Here is a 22,012-nt window from a genome sequence, read left to right on the forward strand (position 1 = left end):
TGTTTTGCTTTTAATCTATATGTCTGTTTCTTTGCTGTAGATTCTATTTGACCCAACTGTTCCATGCCTGTATGTATGCTCCAGAGTCTCTTAATTTAATTATCTCTTCCCAATATACCCCATATCCCTCTATTCAGTTTTCCCTTATGTACGCTTCAAGCCTCCCCTTAAATATATCAATACTATCTGTTCCAACTGCTCCATTTTGTCAGCCCTCTGTGTAAAGAAATTTTTCTTCACCATTTCAGATGTCATAAGGATAGGGATGAAGGATTCATCCAGTTACATGCAGCATTTCATCAAGGTTATGCTTTGCTTCCATCCTCCTTGCCACGTTTTCAGATTACCTCACGTCATGCATCAGTGTCTGAACATCCCCTTTGGGCCTCAAAACACTTACAAAGTGACCAGGAAGTTAACAACAGAGACATAACAAGAATTTACTTGCATAGCAGTTTGGCTTCCATACCTTAAGGTTCTCATATATTGCTGCAGCTTTTTCTGGGTCATTATTATAAAGCCTAAATGCAAACTCTGTTTCCACCAATCCTGGAGATACAGACTGTAAAGGACACAAAGCAAAATTACTACAAAAACATTAACTTGCATTTATATAACACCTATAATGTAATAAAACGTCCTAAGGTGTTTCACAGGACCATAATCTAAAGAAAAAAAAGTGGATGACATGGAAAATGGCCAGACAGACAGAATGCCTGAGCATTTGTTTGTTAGCTAATTCCCTTAATTCAAACTGTGGGGGTTCACAAGCTCAAAAAACTAGAACTCTCTCTGTACTAATGGTAACAAGATGGCTTGGCAGGGGTGAAGAGCCTATTCCTGGGTCCCTATGTTAGCAAGAAAACTGAAATTTAAAAAAACTAAAAAACTATAATTTTCTTCAGTAAACAAAAAGTTATCCCTCTGGATTTTCCTTTCCACTTAAGCGAACAGAGTTGGCAAGCAGAAGTGCTCTTCCACACTTGACTATAAAGGACACAGAGAGATCACATAGCTGGAGGGCTTACCACCTGTATTGCTGGTACACTGACTACTGACAGTTACTAGGCCCTGATATTTATGGGGAGACAGCGGGGGAGTGTGTGGGGGGGCTCAGGATAGGAAACTCCGAAACATGGACTTCCTCAACTTCCTGCCCAAATTAATAGCAAGATGCACCTTAAATTTTTGCACTAGGTTCACCTCTTCATAACCTGCCTGACTGACAGGCTGTCTGGTTGTCAGGCAGGGAAGCCTGGAGTACCAGGCCACAGCCAAGCAAAGCACAGCAGGGAGGGAGAGGTTGTGGTTCAGTGGGGGAGGGTTTGGTGGTTCAAGAAAGAGATCAAGGCCTCAAGAAAGGAGAATAGACACTGTGGTTGGGATGGGGGTGGGGCAGTAAGGCAAAAGAGATCATGGGTGAGGGCTGGGGGAAAGAGAGATCATAGCCCCGGGGGTAAGGGGAGTGGTTGGTAGAGAGATGGTGGATTATGGGCTGGGTCAGCCAATCGCAGCGAGGGAAATGGGTAAGTTTGCTGGGTCTGCAGGAAAGGCTCCTGTTCCTCCTGGATCAGAAGCTGTGCTGAGAATGGATTTATCTGATGGATCAGCACGTCTTATTTCCATTTGTCTGCTGGGTTTTATGAGCCCCAGAATGGGGCGAAAATGGGTTAAAAAAATTAAGAATTGTAAAAATGTCAACGTGCTGTCTTAAAAGCTTTTACTGGCTGACCTATCCAAGAGTAGACTGGTCACAAACCGTGCCCCCATACCTCCCACCCCCATTAAAATTGGAAAAGGGTGGGCTAGAAATTTTTCATACTTTAACCCCTCACCCACACCCAACAGCCCTGCTCATGGGGGTCATTGTGGAATAGCCAGTAGGGGTAACATATTAGCCTGGATAGAAGATTGGCTGGCTGGCAGAAAAACAGAGTATGCATAAATAGGTCTTTTTCTGATTGGCATGATGTGACAAGTGGAGCCCCACAGGGGTCTGTGCTGGGGCCTCAACCTTTTACAATTTGCATCAATGACTTAGATGTGGGGGAACGAAGGCATGGTAGCTAAATTTGCAGATGACACAAATATAGGCAGGAAAGTGTGTTGTGAAGACATAAGTTTGCAGATGGATATAGATAGGTTGAGCAAGTGGACAAAAATCTGGCAGATGGAGTATAATATAGGAAAATGTGAAGTTGTTCACTTGGACAGGAAAAATTTAAAAAAACAGAATATTGCTTAAATGGAGAGCGACTGCAGAATTCCGAGATGCAGAGGGATCTAGGTGTTCTCGTGCATGAGTCACAACACGTTAGGATGCAGGTACAGCATGTAATCAAGAAGGCTAATGGAATGCTATCCTTTATTAAAAGAGGAATTGAACATATAAGTAAGAATGTTATGCTTCAGTTGTACAGGGCATTGGTGAGACACATCTCGAATACTGTGCGCAGTTTTGGTCTTCTTATTTAAGGAGTAATATAAAAGCGTCGGAGGCAGTTCAGAGGTGATTTACCAGATTGATCCCTGGAATGAGCTGGTTGTCTTATGAAGAAAGGTTAGACAGGCTGGGCTTGTTTCCACTGGAGTTTAAGAGTGAGGGGTGACTCGATTGAAGTATACAAGATCCTGAATGGTCTTGACAAGGTTGAAGTGGAAAGGATGTTTCCTCTTGTGGGAGTCCAGAACTAGGGGCCACTGTGTTAAAATTAGGGGCCGCCCTTATAGGACAGAGATGTAGAGGAGTTTTTTCTGAGGGTTGTGCAACTTTGGAACTCTGCCTCAGAAGACGGTGGAGGCAGGGTCAATATTTTTAAGGTAGAAGTAGATTGATTCCCTTGCCTGACAAGAATCTAAGGCTATTGTGGGTAGATGAGAATGTGGGACTCGAAACACAAACAGATCAACTTTGATCTTATTGAATGGCGGGGCAGGCTCGAGTGGCTGAATGGCCTATTTCTGCTCCTATTTCATATGTTTGCAAACACAGCTCCCCACACATCTTCAGGATCTGAAGCACAGATTAGAATTGATATTTTCTTTTAATGCCTATTATAAGAGATAAGAGTAGGCCTGTTCCGCATTCAATGTAAATATGGCTGATCTTAAATTTTAAATTATTTTCATCAGGAGCACCACAATAAAAGAGATCATGCTGAAGGAAGAGAACAATTTTAAATTTATAACATTACTGAGGATAATTTAAAAACTTATGAACAAACAAAATGACCAGTGCCATCACATACAGACTTCAACCAACTGGGAAGCATATGGCTGAGTAGTTAAATGTGTTGAGTCACATTATATTTTGTTATACAGACCAGGAGGGTCCCAGGTCCAGCCTGTACTTACTTAACTGATTGCTGGGTTAAGTTTACATGATTGACGAGAGTTCTCTGGTACTTTGTCCAAGCGACCAGTCTTCAAATGTGAAACTTGACACTGCAAGTCAGCAAGCTATTTGACTCTGGGGAGGTCAATCTGGTCTCCGCCCGTCATCCATACTCCACTCACTTCCAGCAGAAACACTACATACTAAGCAGGGGGTGGAACCCTGGCTGGTTTTCCTCATCCTAGTCAATTTTAGTGCCCTTGGAAGCATCCTGCTCTACAATTCTGTGCAATGGTGTTATTTGCTTTGGAAGCAGCTGCACTGCAATATTATCCCATTCTATATAGCCGATACAAGTAAGTCTCCTTTCATTACAACTCGTATAATTCTTACCGTGGCCCTTATGTGCGTCTTGGCTTCTCGGAGCTCTTGCCTTAACCCCTCAGTCAGGGCAGTTACTGCAAACTTTGTAGCTGCGTAGAAATGGGTGGCTGTGACCGGGAACACTTGGTGGCCACTCAAACTAAAATGGCAGAAGAGGGGACAAGAAATGGAGTCAGGTCTACTACAGCACATAAAGTGCCAAATAAAGCTTATAGATAGGACCTGAAGAAATATACATACCTACACAAGTCAGTTGCATAAACATGGCTTTTTTCCATGGAATGTAAGGTGCACAAATTGGCGCAATTACATTTAAAAAACAAAACCAGCTGGTCGACGAGCATCTTCAGGTGGGCTATTTTCCTGTAATGTTCAACTGTCTTTCTAAAGGGTTTGAAAAGGATGGGGGAAAAGAAGGAAAAAACTATTTGCTGCAGAATAGACAAGGAACGGAGCCCTAAGTCGGTCGTTTTTGTGGATGTTTAAAGCTTTATAACCAACAGTAGCAAACAAAGCCCAAGTAAATCATAATGCAGCAACATCTTGTGGATAACCTACAGCAACAACATGGAATTGACAACACCACAACAGTCACAGCAAGGCAAGATCATGCAGATTTGATTAGAGATCTTTTGGCATTCCCTTAAGCAGAATGGACAGTCTCCCGAGGTTGATACCAGATGCCTGGGGTTTTGATAGGGATTGTGGTAACTTGTGTTCTGTACTTCAAGAAAGAGTTGGATCTCTGGACTAAGCTTTGAATTGCAGACCTTTGGCTGCCTATTTGCTATTTTTATAAATTCATTTCAAATACACAAGTATTAATCTGGCACCAATATTTCTGGGCACTAAATAATAGTGCTAGTCCATACAAACATCTCAGTGGGTTGCTTCCTCACAGGAAGTACAGTTTAAGCAACTAGTGATGTGGGAGTTTTATTAGTGTTCAAGTGGGTACGTGATATAAATATTTAATCTGCATGCTGCCTCGAAATTACCAAATACCAACTGCACAGACTTATACAGAGGACAGTAATGACAAAGGCAGACCCATTTCGGCACAAAGACTCAGCTACTTTTGCCAGGGTGCATAACTGAAATGTCAGGTTTTAGGTCACAGGTTTGTATATGAATAGTCTCCAGTTGCTATTAAATTCTTCATTTAAATATAATCAGAATTGTTACAATGCAGGAGACGGCCATTCAGCTCATCATGTCTGCACTGGCTCTCCGAACGTATAATTCGAAAGGAGACAGGATTCACCCAAGACACCAGCTCTCATAGTAATACACTTAATTATATCAAGACAATCTGATACATGAATGATGCAAAAATGAGACCCTTTCGTTGGAGGCAGAAGGAAGACGCAGTTCACAATACATCAAGAAACAAGAAAAAGATAAATGAGATTTCAGGATGACGATTAACAGTTAAAAAACAAAACCTCTTCTAATATACGTCATGAAATGGATTATTTTAAGTAATAATTCGCAGCAATGACAAGCATGGATTGTGCTCTTTGCTATTGTACAATGTCAGACTTTAAAAACAAAACAGCACCTTGAGACTTCAAAGGCAGCTGACCTTCCCCATTAGGCAAAACCACTTCATTTTATCGCTTATAGCCAGAGGTCTGGAAATACCTTCTGCAATAAATCACCTTGAGTAACAATTAGGTACCTTAGGTACATATATATATATACTCATCTTTGAAGGTCAAAAAAATGCCACACTGGCAATGCTCCATTACCACAAAATTATTATTCATTTCTTGCCTTTTAGCATAGAGACCTACAGCCTAATTAATAATAATTAAAAAAAAATCACTGAGTTGTTGGTTTATGAGTCAACAACAAGATTATCATTCACAGGTTAAAGAGATACTTTCTTTAAATATAGTCGAAGCGGACAAGAGTGAATTGATTGCAATTTTATTTTGCTTCACCAACTGGGAGCCTTTGCATTTAATCATTTAAATCCTTTTTACTCTACAATGAAGGTAGCAACAAGTATTTATATAGTACCTTTAACATAGCAAATTGTCACAAGGTGCTTTACAAGAGCATTCTCACACAGAATTTGACAGCAAGACACGAAAGGAGATATTAGGGCAGGCTTGATCAAAAAATAAATTTTGAGGACCGTATCAAAGGAGAACAGACAGATAAAGAGGCAGAGGAGTTCATGAGAGGGAATTTCAGTCCTTAGGATCTTGGTACTTGAATGCCTCCAATAGTTGAATGACTAAAATCAAGGTTGCTGATAGGTCTGAACTGGAGGAGCGCAGATATCTCAATGGGTTCTAGGAGACAGCAGCTTGTCAGGAGCTCTTCACATTGCCATTCCCCCTGACCTAGTTCAGCCTGATTAGGGAAGCTGGTACCATTTCCCCACTTAGCTTGGAGCTAAAACTGCAGTCCGTGGGGGTTGTGGGAGGTTCAAGCGTGTCATCAAGCCGTGAGCCGTATATTTAAAGGACACTTTTGGTTCAGATGGGTAGCTTAGTTTCCATTTTTTTCTGGACAGGCAACTATAAGATCCGTGTGGGTATACTACCTATGTCTTTTAACTACTCACCTGCCTGGTTTCCACTGTACAGGTCACCACAGTGTGTTTTACCCACAGGAATACTAAGTGCCCTAATCTCTGTGATTTTTAAGGCAAAGGTGAATAAGGGGTCAGGACTTTTATTTTTAAAAAAAGGGGGAGTTTTTGGCTCTACCCATTTTTATAAATATGAAACTGAAATGAAAGTTTGTTGAGAAGCAAATTGATGAGGGTAAAGATTTTTTTTTTAAAAAGGTAATTCTCAATTGCTGCTTCCACTTATCCCGTCACTGGTAAAGATGTCATGAGGTGTTATTCCCATTTCAACCCCCTGTGGAATGTTAAGTGAGCTTACAAAGCCATGCACCAAAGAAACATATACATGGGGTTGTTTGAGGCCCACTACTACTCCTGCTACTACCCCTACTCCCTTCTGAGATAATCATGCCCCTTCCCCCATTTAAATCATTCTCACTTCAACTTAGAGGCCTACAGAACACACTCAGCATCATATGTAAGCAGCACCTGTTTCTTTTTAACTTTTACATAAACATTCAACAATGAAAGCACCATCTATTAAGTAAATAGCACTCAGCCCACTGTGCATTAGGTGTCATTTGCCCAACTCAGATTGCATACAGGTTTTAAAAAACTTGAAACAAGAGAACATACACATTTAATAGGTCAAAGTTTGAAAGCACTATGCTTTCATCTTAATAATGAAATCTTCTTCAGCAGGTTGCAATAAAAATAATGAAATTCTGAATGTCGTATTCTTTCCAGGATTTACTCAGGGATCATTTGGACCAACATTACTTTACCTGCAGCAATAACAGAAAATGCTGGAAAAACTCAGCAGGTCTAATAGCATCTGTGGAGAGAAAAACAGAGTTAATGTTTCGAGTCCGTATGACTCTTCTTCAGAGCTAAAGAGAAGTAAAAATGTGATTAAATTTATATTGTTTAAGTGGATGGAGCAGGTGAAGCTGGATAGAAGGCCAGCGATAGATGGGGGTAAAGGAGAGATTGCCAGAGATGTCATGGACAAAAGGACGAAGGGGTATTAATGATAGTGGCACTGGCTAAAGGAGGTGTTGATGGTGGCATTAAGGTCAGAAAGCAGAATGTGATAATAGCAGGACAAGGGTAAGCACTCTGAAAAGAACATGAGGTGACAGATGGCCCTTTGGGGGTGGGGTGGGGATGGTGGTGGGAAAGAAAGATTGAAAATAGGATAAAAGGTGCGGATCAAAATAATGAATAAAAATGAAAATAAATAAAAAAGTGGATAAAAAAAAGTTTTAAAAATTAAAACTAATGTAGAAAACAGAGGATAAAAAAAAGGGGTGAGGATAGAGGAGAGAGTTCATGGTCTGAAGTCGTTGAACTCAATGTTAAGTCTGGAAGACTGTCAAGTGCCTAATCGGAAGATGAGGTGCTGTTCCTCCAGTTTGCATTGGGCTGCACTGGAACATTGCAGCAGGCCAAGGACGAACATGTGGGCATGAAAGCAGGATGGTCTGTTGAAATGGCAAGCAACAGGAAGGCCTGGGTCATGCTTGCTGACAGGCCAAAGGTGTTCCACAAAGTGGTCACCCAGTCTGCATTTGGTCTCTCCAATGTAGAGCAGAGAATGCAGTAGACCAAATTGAAGGAGGTGCAATTGAAGTGTTGCTTCACCTGAAAGGAGTTTTTGGGCCCTTGGAGAGTGAGGAGGGAGGAAGTAAAGAGGCAGGTGTCGTGCCTTCTGCGATTGCATAGGAAGGTGCTGTGGGTCGGGTGTGGGGGAGAATGAGGTGTTGGGGTGATGGCGGAGTGGACCAGGTTGTCCCAGATGGAACAGTCCCTAAGGAATGCCGACAGGGGTGGTGAAGGGAAAGTGTGTTTGGTGGTGGCATCATGCTGGAGTTGCGGAAATGGCAGAGGATGATCCTTTGAATGCAGCGGCTGTTGGGGTCTGTTCAAGAAAGAACAGAACAGGAGGGCCCTCAGATAATCCTGGTGTATTATGGAGGTGTAGAGGGATTGGATGTCCATGGTGAAGAGACAGTGGTTAGGGACACGGACCTGGAAATTGTTCAAATGGTGCAGGGCATCAGAGAAATCACAGGATGTAGGTGGGGAGAGAGAACAAAGTCAAGATAAGAAGAAATGAGTTCTGTGGCTGACACGATCGGTCCACCGGGACAGTCCTGTTTGTGGATTATAGGCGAGGAGTTAGAAGCAGTCTGTCTGAGGTTTGGAGTCTATGAGGTGGAAGGAAAATCTCCAAAGGAGATGAGGTCAGTGACAGTCCTGGAAACAATGGCTTAATGTTCGGTGGTGGGATCATGGTCCGGGGGGAGGTAGGAGGAAGTATCTGAGAGTTGGCGCTCAACCTCTGCGAGGTAGAGATCAGTGCACCAGACAACAACAGCACCACCCTTGACGGCAGGTTTGATAACAAGGTCAGGGTTGGACATGAAAGAACGGAGTGCTGCAAGTTCAGAAGGAGACAAGTTAGAGTGGGTGAGAGAAGCAGAGAAATTGAGACAGCAGATGTCACGCTGAGAATTCTCAATGAAAATGTCAAATGCAGGTATGAGGCCAGAGTTCAGGTGGAGGGAGAATACTGGAGGCGGGTGAAAGGATCCGTTGAACGAGGGAACTCCTGCCCAAAGAAGTGAGCACGGAGACAAAGGCTCTCCACTTCTTCCTTGAACAGAGGCCTAAATAATCCCCATCCACCACCACTCTCCTCCGTCTGACTGAACCCGTTCTGTCACTGAACAATTTCTCCTTGAATTTGCCTCACTTCCTCCAAGTAAAAGGTGTGGCTATGGGTACCCACATGGGCCCCAGTTATGCCCGTCTCTTTATGGGGTACGTGGAACATTCCTTGTTCCAGTCCTACGCAGGCTGCCTCCCACAACTTTTTGCAGTACACTGATGACTGTTTCGATGCTGCTTCATGTTCTTATGAGGAAGTGCAAAAATTTATCAATTTTGCTTCTAATTTCTACCCCTCCATCACCTTCAAATGGTCCATCTCTAACACTTGCCTTCCCTTCCTTGACCTCTCTGTCTCAATTTCTGGTGATAGGCGGTCCACCAATTTTCATTACAAGCCTACCGACTCCCACAGCTACCTTGAATACAGTTCCTAACACCCTGCTGCCTGTGAGGACTCCATCCCATTGTCTCGGTTCCTTAGCCTCCGTCGCATCTGTTCCGATGACACCACTTTCTGAAACGGCAATTCTTACACGTCCTCCTTCTTCCTTTATCCACTCAGTGGTTGACAGGGCCCTCAACCATGTCCGACCCATCTCCCGCGCCTCTGCCCTCACACCTTCCTCTCCCTCCCAGAACCATGATAGGGTCCCTCTTGTCTTCACGTTTCACCCCACCAACCTCGGCATTCAAAAGGATCATCCTCTGCCATTGCCACTAACTCCAACATGATGCCACCACCGAACACATGTTCCCTTCATCCACCCATCGGCATTCCGTAGAGACTGTTCCTCCGGGACACCCTGGTCTACTCCTCCATCACCCTGAGCACCTCATCCCCCTCCCATGGCACCTTCCCATGCAATCGCAAAAGGTGCAACACCTGGCCCTTTACTTCCTCACCGTCCAAGGGCCCAAACACTCCTTTCAGGTGAAGCAGCGCTTCACTTGCACTTCCTTCAATTTGGTCTACTGCATTCGCTGCTCCCAATGCGGACTGCTCTACATTGGAGACATCAAATCCAGACTGGGTGACCGCTTTGCAGAACATCTTCAGTCTGTCCACAAGTGTGACCCAGGCTTTCCTGTTGCTTGCCATTTCAACAGACCATCCTGTTCGCACACCCACATGTCCTTCCTTGGCCTGCTGCAATGTTCCAGTGGAGCCCAATGCAAAATGGAGGAACACCACCTCATCTTCCGATTAGGCACTTTACAGCCTTTCGACTTAACATCGAGTTCAACAACTTCAGACCATGAACTCTCTCCTGCATTCTTACACCCTTTTTTCTACATTAGTTTTGATTTTTTAAATTTTTTTCCACTTATTTTTATTTTCATTTTTATTCATTGTTTTATCCCCACCTTTTATCCTATTTCAAGCTTTTTTTCCACCAATGTCCCCTCCCCCCACCCCACCCCCACAAGGGCCATTCTTTCCAGAGTACTTACCCTTGTCCTGCTATTATCACATTCTGCTTTCTAACCTTAATGCTACTATCAGCACCTCCTTTAACCAGTACCACTACAATTAACACCCCTTTGTCCTTTTGTTCATGACATCTTTGGCAATCTCTCCTTTGCCCCTCCTATCGCTGGCTTTCTATCCAGCTTCACCTGCTCCACCCCCCTTAAACAGTACAAATTTCATCACATTTTCACTTCTCTTTAGCTCTGAAGAGTCATACGGACTCGAAACGTTAACTCTGTTTTTCTCCACAGATGCTGTTAGACCTATTGAGTTTTTCCAGCATTTTCTGTTTTTGTTTTAGATTTCCAGCATCCGCAATGTTTTGCTTTTATTACTTTACCTACAATCTATTTCATCCACTATCACATCCACTGACTCAAGATATTCTGAAAAAGAATTTCATATTCTGGAAAGGGGAATTTTTTGCTCAGTGCTGCTTTAATGTTGGAGCTTTAATTTTTTTTTTAGCAGCTTACCATTGAGACTGCACACATCAACCACAGGGTATGTTTCATCATTAAAATAGGCACTGTGATGACAGGTTGTCATGGAATAAAAGGGAGATGAGAAAAGACAATTTCCCATGCAAGGCAACACTTTAATTCTCTTGAATATGACTCTTGTTCAGTACAAGAACTCTTCTGAAGAAAAGTCATTTATGAGTCAAAACATGAACCGAGTTTCTCTCTCCACAGCTGCTGCCAGACATGCTGAGTATTTCCAACACTTTTTTTATTTTAGATTTCAAGCATCTGCAGTATTTTGCTTTTAATTCAATTCTCTTACCAATTGATGTTAATAATGTGTCCATCATCAATATTCCGCTCTTTCATCGACTGGTAGGCCTCTCGGGTGCAGATAGACATTGCTATCACGTTAACCTGAAACAAAGATTGAAGACGTAAGTTCATCGCCCTTACAGATGACCTTCCGCAGGTTCACATTTGAAGGTTCTTGGGTAAAATCTACCACAAATGTCATAATTTAGACACCTAATAACATTTTGACAGGTCCCAAAACTTTTTTATTGAATAACAAACTGATTATTTTTAAAGCTTTAAGCACTAAGTATTACTGTCACTGGAATCATTATCACTAGTATTGAGGTCCTACCTTGGGTGTGGTGTAAAATAAGCTTTCATCACCAATCAATTTGACCGCCTAAGTCTTCATTAAGAAACATGTTTTGTTTTTTTTAAAGAAATGTAAACTTGGGAGAACTGCCCCATAGAATAGTCAAGCAACTGCCTGACATATAGTTAGGTGTATGATTCTATCAATGTCCCAGACTCCTCCATCACAATATCTGGGCATGTCAATTCCACTGAAAGGATAGACTCACCAGAGATGGAGTAGTGGTAAACAGTTGGGAGGTAGTGGCCCTGGGAGTCCTCAACATCAACTCCAGACCCATGAAGTCTCATGGTTTTGGGTCCAGCATGGATGAGGAAAAAATTTGCTGATCACTTCCTACCACCCTCCCTTAGATGGTGAATTGACACTTTTCCATGTTGAACCCCATTTGAAAGATGCACTGAAGGCAGAGATACAAATCGCTAAAAATAGTGAAACATTTTAGTAAAGCAATAAAAAGCAAACAAGGAACAAAGGTTCATTTTAAGAGAAAATTGAAGAGCAGAAATTATGTTAAACTTATATAGAAGCACAGTTAATCTACATTGGATTACCATGAATATTTCTTGGTTTCCATATTGTGCAACTGATATTGAGGTGCTGGAGAAAGTACAAAAAAGATTTACCACAGTGATAGTAGGTTATGTCTATCAGGAAAGATTTAACAGACTGGGTGATTTTCTCAAAAGAAAAGAAAATACATGATAGAGTTCTTTGAGATTATGAAAGAGTTTTATAGGGTAGACATGGATATATTTCCACTTGCAAGGGAGTTTGGAATTAGGGGCGATAAATAAAAGGAGAGTCATTATTAAATCCAATCAGGAATTCAAGAAAAATCTGTTTACCCAAAATATGATTAAAACGTGGCACTCCTTACCACAAGGAACAGTTACAATAATGAGCATAGATGCATTTAAGGGGAAGCTATATAAACATGAGGAAGAAAAGAATAGAAGGACATGTTGATGTGATTAGATGAACAAGGCATGTGTAGAATAGAATAGAAAAGCAGGGATGGACTTACGGGACCAAACATCCTGTTTCTGTGCTGTGAATAAAATAGAATAATATATACAGAACATTCTCTGGATGAGTGACTTCAAAAGTTCCTCACCAAGGGTGGTTTGATTGCATAGCCACTGACTGAGGTTGTTGAGTCCAGAAGGATACTTGCTGCCAGACTGCATTTGTGGCAGGTTGTGAGAGAGCTAACATAAGGGAATTTACCTACTTGACCTTGTCCTCACCAATCTACTTGCCCCAGATTCATCTGTCCATGACAGTATTGGTAGAAATGACCAGTGCATGTCCTTGAAGTCCCTAGTCATGCTGCATAGCATTACCAACTTGCTAACATTAAGACCCAACAGCTCAAAACTAGGCATCCATGAAGCGGTGTGGATCCTCAGCAGCACCAGAATTGTGTACCATCACAATCTAACCTCATGGTCCAAAATATCACGCACTCCTTTATCATTAAATTGAATAGTTCTTTCAAAGAGTCAGTTCAGACATGGTGGACCAAACAGCCTCCCTGTATGCTTTAAGTTTCAATGATTACCATCAAGCCAGCTGGCCAACACTGGCTCAATGAGAGCTACAGAACAGTATTGTGGGTGCAACAGCAGGAATATTGAAAATCTGGTACCAGTCTGGTGAACTTACAGCACAGGACATTATGCATTTAAACACCAAAAGCAGCATGCAATAGACAGAGATAAGAGATCCGATAACCAATGGATAAGGATTGTGAGGTGGACAAAGCTCTGTAACCCTGCCACATCCAGTAATGAATGGTGATGGACAATTCAGCAACTAACAAGCTCGATGAACATTCCCCATCTTCAATGATGGCCCAGCACAAGTGCAAAAGATAAGTTTGAAGTATTTGCAATCAGTGAATGATTCTTCACAGCCTCCTCCTGGAGTCCTACCATTACAGATGCAAGACTTCAGCTAATTCAGTCCAGTCCGCATGTCAGGAAATGGCCAGGTGCACTGGCTACGGCTATGTGCCCCAACGACGTCTCAGCTGTTGTGAAGACCAGATGCGCCAGAACTAGCCATGTTCCTAGCTAAGCAATCCAGTACAGCCACAATACAAGCATCTACCAGTATGGAAGGTTAGCCAGGTATTTCCTGTTGTCATGAAGGGATATTAATGTCTATAATGTTATTGAAATTTTTTTAAAAATTGGGCTTGTAGTAGTGTCTCTGTGCGTGTCTGAGTGTGACTTAATCGGATTAAAGCCAGCTAGTCAGCCAGCTTTGATGTATAGTAGCTTTGAGATGTCAATTAGATAAACGTAAGGAAGTTAAAAGGTAAAGTGCAATTTGCATTTTTAAATAAACCATTCAAAAGAATGGGTAAAATTTTGCACCCAGCTGGGAGACGCCAAGCAATGTGCTTATATTACTAATAAAATTGGTGGAATGAAAGGAGAGGTAAACTAGTAATATAATGGAAAATTTACATTCAAAGGGGAAGCTTGGTATAGACAGAAAGGAGTTTGTGTGGGAGTGTTAGGCATTTAAGATCTAACCAGCCTGTAAGCCTACAACTGTGTCTGCAAAGGAACCTCATTTTGAATTTGTACAGTCAAATGTGCTTTGCCTGGTGTCCATTTAACGTCTATGGGCTATTGTTGCCTTTGTGAAGATTTACCTGGGAGTGATTAATTTGGGGATTTGTTTAATAGTTATTATCGTAGTAATTCATAGGCATGTGTTTAATTTGTTGTTAAATTAATAAATGTTTAATTCAGTTTTATATAAAATAAACCTCTCGAGGCATGGTAGCTTTATTCCTGAATTCAGAGCTGCATCTCAAACATACCAATTGAAAATATAGGTTATGACAGTTGTTCAAATTTCCCTCTGGGATTTAAACAACTCAGCCTTTACCAACTGCTGTGCCACAACACTGTTGACAAAATAGTTGTATGCAACACAGCCAACTGCCACCCTATCAAACCTTTGCAGTTGTGAGCAAAGTGATGAAAGAAGTCAACAGCAGTCAAGTGATACTTAGTCATCAATAACCTGCTTACTGTGGCTCAGCTTGGGTTTCATCAGTCACTCAGTTCCAGATCTAGTTAAAGCCTTAGTCCAAATAAAATACCTAAATTTGAAGGGAAAATGCTGCAATGCATTATTAAGATAATAATAGCAGGACATTTAGAAAATCATAAAATGAAGCAGAGTCAATATGGTTTCATAAAAGGGAAATTGTGTTTGACAAAATTCTTAGAAATCTTTGAGGATGCAACAAGCAGGGTGGATAAAGGGGAATCAGTAGATCGAGCATTTGGATTTCCAAAAGATATTCGATAAGGTGCCACATGATGCTGTAAAAGGTTGTTTGGTGTTTCATAGAGAGATGTGGAGGTTCATATGGCTGAACATAAATCATTTATTATTAACCAATCATGTCTATATCCAAGGTACTGCCCTGCATAGTTGCCATCTCCATGCGGGCTCCTTCCAGGCTCTACTCTATCCAGTCATGTGACACTATACATCACTGTGGGTGATACTGTTCTCTTGTCCCACATTAACCCTTGCTCTGCCAAACACCCTTATGCTACACATGAAAGGTTAATAAGGGCTCATGGAGTTGAGGGCAATATATTAGCATGAATAGAAGATTGTTTCCTACTAGTTAGGCAGTTGTAAGCAGGTCATTTTCAGGTCGGCATACTAAGTAGCAGAGTGCCAAAGGGATCAGCGCCGAGATCGCAACAATTTACAATCTACATTAATGACTTGGATGAAGGGACCAAGTGTATTGTAGCCAAATTTGCCGACCATACAAAATAGGTAGGAAAGTAATTTGTGAAGAGAACACAAGTCTACAAAGGGATATAGATAGGTCAAAAGAGTGGGCAAAAGTTTGGCAAATGGAAGATAGTGTGAGGAAAAGGTAAGGTTGTCCACTATGGCAGAGAGAATAGAAAAGCAGGTTTAAATGGAGAGAGACTACAGAATGCTCGATATGGAGGGACCTGGGTGTCCTTGCACATGAATTACAAAAAAGTTAGCATGCAGGTATTGCAAATAATTAGGAAGGCAGATGGAATGTTGGTCTTTATTGCAAATCAGATGGAGTATAACGGTAGAGAAGTCTTGCTACAATGTACAGGGCATTGGTGGGGCCATACCTGGAGTACTGTACAGAGTTTAGGTTTCCTTATTTGAGGGGGATATGGTTGCTTTGGAGGCAGTTCTGAGGACATGCAAATGAATTAGGAGGAGTGAGCCATTTGGCCCCTCAAATCTGCTTGACCACCTTTGCTGAAGGTTCACTGGTTTGATTCCATCGATAAGAGGATTGGCTTATGAGAAAAGATTGAGCAGGTTGAGTCTATTCAGTGGGGTTTAGAAGAATGGGAGGTGGCCTTACTGAAACATAAAATTTGGAGGGGCCTTGACAGGATAAACACTGAGAGGATGTCTCCTCCCATGGGGGAGATCTGTAATTAGCAGGCACAGATTCAAAGTAAAGGGTCTCCCATTTAAGATGGAGTTGAGGAGCAATTTCTTCTCTCAGAGGGTTGTCTTGGAGTTCACTACCTTAGGAGCAACAGATACTAGGTCTGAGATTATATTCAAGGCCAAGTTAGACAGATTTTTAATCTACAAGGTAGTCAAATGTTATGGGGGGGGGCAGGCAAGAAAGTAGAATTGAAGCCACAATCAGCCATGATCTTATTGGATGGTGGAGCAGGCTCGAGGGGCCAAATAGCCTATTCACGCTCATATTTCTTATGTTCTTACATTAGAGAAACAGTGCTCAATACCAAGGCGGCATTAGACAGAGTATGCCATTAAGGGAGCCCTAGTGTAACTGGTCAATGGCCAAGAGTGGAGATCTCGCCAAAGGTGTAGTCATAAATGACACAATTTTCATGATCTTTCACAAAAATGCCGCATTTTAAAGACATTTGTTTCACAATATTAAAGCCGCATAATTAAACTGCATAATGTTGCTCCTTACAACTGGCACAACCTCATTGTACACCAAAACCATGGCAACCAACATCTGCTGTAGAAATTCAGAACAATTTTGTTTAAGCACAAAGTTAGTGCATACTGAACAAGAATTAAATCCCAACAGATTTTGATCTGTTCACACTGTATTAATCTCAGTTGAAGAATTCAAGCTCCAGCTTCCTGCTAAATGAATATTTTCTGCTCAAATCTGCTTTGTATTGTTACAACACAGTTGTTCAGAATTCAAACTTTATTGCCCCTATTCAATTTGCATTCTCAGGTTTTCGTGCCTCTGCATTTTGACTAGAGACAGTGTTGAAGAATGTCTAAAGATCAATTAACAAACAGGGTGAAAGCCTTTAAAAGGGGAAATGTATTCTTAATGACTTGCCACATATTCTACAACTTCATGAAGTGTATTATCTATTCATGCAACAATGCCTCTCAGTCATCCCTTGTACCATGTTGTGTTCATTAAGACTGGTGAACATGAGCTGCATGGAAGCAAACTGTGTGTGAAACACTGCCTGCAGCAAATTGGGAGTGCTGCCTACAGCCCAATTCCAGAAACTGGATGTGGCATCATGGAATCCTCCAACATGGAGTTAAGTCACATTTAATTCTTGGCGTTTCTTTTAAAGGCATAACAGGAATATCTTCTACCCTCAAGTTCTCTTGGAATAATTTCTCTCTGGTGTTGCCATTAATTGATTGTTTGACAGAACAATGCAATGGGGATCCTTGCAGAGATTTCATTGGGCAAAAACCAGCACATTACATGGCAGGGCAGCTCAGTCCCTTGTTATGTACCGCCTGCAACATGTGGGAAGTCCTAGACGTTCCTTGCGCTCTGACCAACCATGTGTGCAGGAAGTGCCACCAGCTGCAGCTACTTGAGCTCCGTGTTTTGAAGCTTGCGCAACAGCTGGAGGCACTGAGGTGCATCCGCTAGGCTGAAAGTTTCGTGGATAGCATGTTTTTAGACGTGGTCACCCCACAGCTTATGGAAGTGCAGACAGAGAGAGAATGGGTGACTATCAAGCAGAAGAAAGGTGTCAGGCAGGCAGTCAGGCAATCCCTAGGGTGCATCCGGCTCGTGAACCTTTTTTGTGTGGGAAAACGGTGAGAGTGACAGTTCCCCTGGGGAGTGCAGCCATGCTCATGGCACTCTGAGTGGCTCAGCTGCACAGGGTGGGGGAGGGAAAAGAGGGGAAGAGCAATAGTGGTAAGAGACTTGATAGTAAGGGGAACAGACAGGCGTTTCTGCGGCCGTAGACGTGACTCCAGGATGGTATGTTGCCTCCTGATGCCAGGGTCAAGGATGTCACTGAATGGCTGCAGGGCATTCTAAAGGAGGAGGGCAAACAGACAGAGATCTTGGTACATATTGGTACCAATGACAAAGGTAGAAAGAGAAATGACGTTCTGCAAGCAGAGTTTAGGGAGCTAGGAAACAGATTAAAAAACAGGACCTCAAAAGGCAATAATCCAAGGGTTACTTCTGGTGCCACGTGCTAGTGAGTATAGAAATAGGAGGTTAGTACAGATGAATGCATAGCTGGAGAGATGGTGCAGGAGGGAGGGCATTAGAATTCTGGGACATTGGGACCATGGGACCTGTACAAGGCGGACGGGTTTCACCTGAACCGGAATGGGATCAACATCCTTGCGGAGAGGTTTACTAGTGCTGTTGGGGAGCGTTTAAACTAACTTGGCAGGGGGATGGGATCCTGAGAGGAGGTTCAGCAGGGGGAGATACACAGCCAAAATTAGAAGAGAGAGCTAGTGAGTCTGAAAGGCATAGAAATTATAGGCCAGTTAAGGCAAAAGGGAGTTTGGCATGGTTGGATGGTATTTATTTTAGTGCAAGGAGTCTGATGAATAAGGCAGATGAGTTGCGGGCACAAATTAACACATGGAAGTATGATGTCAATGCTGTCACAGAGACATGGTTGAGAGGGGGACAGGATAGGCAGCTCAATATTCCAGGATATAGGGGCTTCAGGCGAGAAAGGGAAGGAGGTAAAAAAGGAGGGGGTATTGCAACATTGATCAAGGAACCAATTACAGCAATGAGGAGGGATGACATCTTTGAAGCCATATGGGTAGAACTGAAAAACAAAAAAGGAGCATTCATATTGCTGGGGGTGTACTATAGACCTCCAAACAGTCAGAGAGAAAAAGAAGAGCAGATATGTAGGCAAATTTCAGAGAAGTGTAAAAATAATAGGAATTTCAACTTCCCCAATATTATCTGGGTTAGTCATAGTGTAATAGGTTTAGAGGGAGCAGAATTCTTAAAATGCATCCAGGAGAGCTTTTTAAGCCAGTACGTAGAAGGTCATACAAGAGAGGAGGGCTCCTGGACTTAATTTTAGGGAATGAAGCTGGGCAAATAGTAGAGTTATCAAGTGGGGGAGCATTTTGCAGATAGTGATCATAACTCTGTTAGATTCAAGGTTGTTATGAAAAAGGACAAGGATGGGCCAGGAATCAGAGTTCTAAATTGGGGGAAGGCCGATTTTAATAAGATCAGATATGATTTGGCCAGAGTGGACTGGGAGCAACTACTTTCAGGTTATTCTGATTCAGAGCGATGGGGCTCATTCAAGAAGGAAATAGGCCAACATATTCCAGCAAATATAAAAGGGTGGGACCAACAAATCCAGGGAAGCCTGGATGTCGTGAGATATGCAGGATCAGATAAAAAGAAAAAGGGAGGCTTATGGCAAATACCAAGGGCTCAAAACAGCAGAAGCTCCAGAGGAGTGTAGAATGTGTGGGAGGGAACCCTTAAAAAGGAAATGAGAGCAAAAAGGGGGCATGAAAAAACATTGGCAGGTAAAATAAAGGAAAATCCAAATTTATTTTACAAGTACATTAAGAGTAAGAGGATAACTAGGGAAAGAGTAGGGCCCATTAAGGTAATTTGTGTGTGAAGCCAAAAAACGTAGGTAGGGTTCTAAATGAATACTTTGTGTTGGCGTTCACAAGTGAGAGGGATGACATGGGTATGGAAATCAGGCAGAAGGGCTGTGATATAATTAAAGAAAGGGAGGAGGTTCTGAGTGGTCTTACAGGCTTTAAAATAGATAAACCTCCAGGCCCGGATGAAATGTAGGCTGTTGAGTGAGGCAAGGGAAGAGATAGCAGGGGCACTGGCAATAATTTTCAATACCTCTCTGGCCACAAGAGAGGTGCCAGACAACTGGAGGACAGCCAATGTGGTACCGTTATTCAAGAAGGGAGGAAGAGATAAACCAGGGAACTATAGGCCAGTCAGTCTAACCGCAGTGGTGGGGAAACTATTGGAAGCAATTCTGAGGGACTGAATTGATCTATACTTGGAGAGGCAGGGATTAATCAAGGGCAGTTAGCATGGTTTTGTTAAGGGGTGGTCAAGTCTGACCAATTTGATTGAATTTTTCAAAGAGGTGACCAGGTGTGTAGATGAGGCAATGCATTTGATGTGGTCTACTTGGACTTCAGCAAGGCTTTTGAAAAATTCAGCGTAGGGGACTGATAACAAGGTAAGAGCCCATGGAATCCAAAGCCTTCTGGCAAACTGGATCCAGAATTGGCTGAATGGCAGGAAGCAGAGGGTGATGGTTGAGGGGTGTTTTTGTGACTGTGTGCAGTGAGGTTCCACAGGGATCGGTGTTGGGTCCCTTGCTGTTTGTGGTATATGTAAACGATTTAGACTTGAACGTAGGAAGCTTAATCAGTAAGTTCGCAGATGACACGAAAATTGGTGGGGTGGTAAATCATGAGGAAGAATATCTTAGATTACAGGAGGATATAGACGGGCTGCTCAGATGAGCTTATCAGTGGCAAATGGAATTTAATCCGGATAAGTGTGAGGTGATGCATTTGGACAGGACAAACAAGGCACAGGAATACACGATGAATTGTAGGACCCTGGCAAGTACTAGGGAGCAGAGGGACCTTGGTGCGCATGTCCACCGGTCCCTTAAGGTAGCAGGACAGGTAGATAAGATGATTAAGGTGGCATATGGGATACGTGCCTTTATTAGCTGAGGCATAGGATATAAGAACAGGGAGGTTATGCTGGAACTGTATAAAATGCTGGTTAGGCCACAGCTAGAGTATTGCATGCAGTTCTGGAATCCATATTATAGGAAGGATGTGATTGCACTAGAGAGAATGCAGAGGAGATTTACCAGGATGTTGCCTGGGCTGGAGAGTTTTAGTTATGAGGAGAGATTGGATAGACTGGGGTTATTTTCCCTGGAGCAGAGGAGATTGAGGGGGGACATGATTGAGGTTTATAAATTTATGAGGGGCATAGATAGGGTAACAGGAAGGAACTTTTCCCCTTGGTGGAGGGATCAATAACCTGGGGGCATAGATTTAAGGTAAGGGGCAGGGGCTTTAGAGGGGACGAGAGGAATAGTTTTTTCATCCAGAGGTTGATGAGAATCTGGAACTCTCTGCCTGAAAGGATGGTAGAGGGAGAAATCCTTATAACATTTAAGAAGTATTTGGATGTGCACTTGCGATGCCATTGCATACAAGGCTTTGGGCCTAGTGCTGGAAAATGGGATTAGAATAGTTAGGTACTTGTTTGACTGGTGCAAAATCAATGGGCCGACGGTCCTTTTCTCTGTGCTGTAGACCTCTATGACTCTATGTTAGTAAGGATGCAACAGTTCCATTGCCAATGCATACTCACTTCCCTGTGTTTACAATCAAATAACACACCTTGCAGAGAATATTTTATTCAGTATGTTGGAGTAAAAGATGGACAGCAAGTGAATATGAGCACGAGAGAGCAAGGAATACAACATATAGGCAAGTGCATTTTCTGGTTACCAATATGTTTATCAACCTAGGATTTCCAGCAGCATAATGCTGTGGCCTAATGCTTCTGCTGGCTTCATTTAATTTTCTGACTATTCACACAATGGGTCACCAAATAAAACAATAACCACCTGTTTTTATAAAGCACCTTTGCATAGGATATAATGCACAGAAACAGACAATTTGGCCTAACCAGCCTAAGCCAGTGTTTATGCTCTACTTGAGCATCCTCCCAACTTTTCTCATCCACATCTACCATCATGGCCATCTACTCTTTTCTCCCTCATATACTTCCCCTTGAATGCATCTAGCCTATTCGCTTCAACCACTCCATGTGGTATTAGGTTCCACATTCGCACCACTCTTTGGGTAAAAAACTTCTTCTGAATTCCCTATTAGGTTTCTTGGTGACTATCTTATATTGTTAGCCTCTCATTATCCTCTTTGTATCCACACCATCAAAACCCTTCACTATTTTAAAGACCTCTATTAGGTCACCCCTCAGTCTTTGTTTATCAAGAGAGACAGCCTGTCTTTACATTCCTGATATATATATCCATGGATTTCTGGTATTGTCTTCTAAATCTTCTCTGCACCCTCTCCAGTGCCTCTG

At 42.4% G+C, this 22,012-nt stretch overlaps 1 protein-coding gene across 2 annotated transcripts in view; it reads right to left on the reverse strand.

Annotated features, from left to right (window-relative positions):
- dhrs11a (dehydrogenase/reductase 11a) overlaps positions 1–22,012 on the reverse strand; it is a 91,428-nt gene that overhangs the window by 17,960 nt on the left and 51,456 nt on the right. The window contains exons 3-5 of one of the 2 annotated variants that reach the window (XM_041197337.1): positions 11,236–11,330; positions 3,728–3,857; positions 470–562 (exon numbers count right to left, since the gene is read on the reverse strand). In XM_041197337.1, the coding sequence (XP_041053271.1) occupies positions 470–562; positions 3,728–3,857; positions 11,236–11,330 (318 nt within the window). The remainder of the gene's footprint in view (positions 1–469; positions 563–3,727; positions 3,858–11,235; positions 11,331–22,012) is intronic. The other variant, XM_041197338.1, reaches the window with a different exon arrangement.

This window comes from Carcharodon carcharias, chromosome 10 (assembly GCF_017639515.1).
Source record: "Carcharodon carcharias isolate sCarCar2 chromosome 10, sCarCar2.pri, whole genome shotgun sequence".
NCBI classification, from domain to species: domain Eukaryota; kingdom Metazoa; phylum Chordata; class Chondrichthyes; order Lamniformes; family Lamnidae; genus Carcharodon; species Carcharodon carcharias.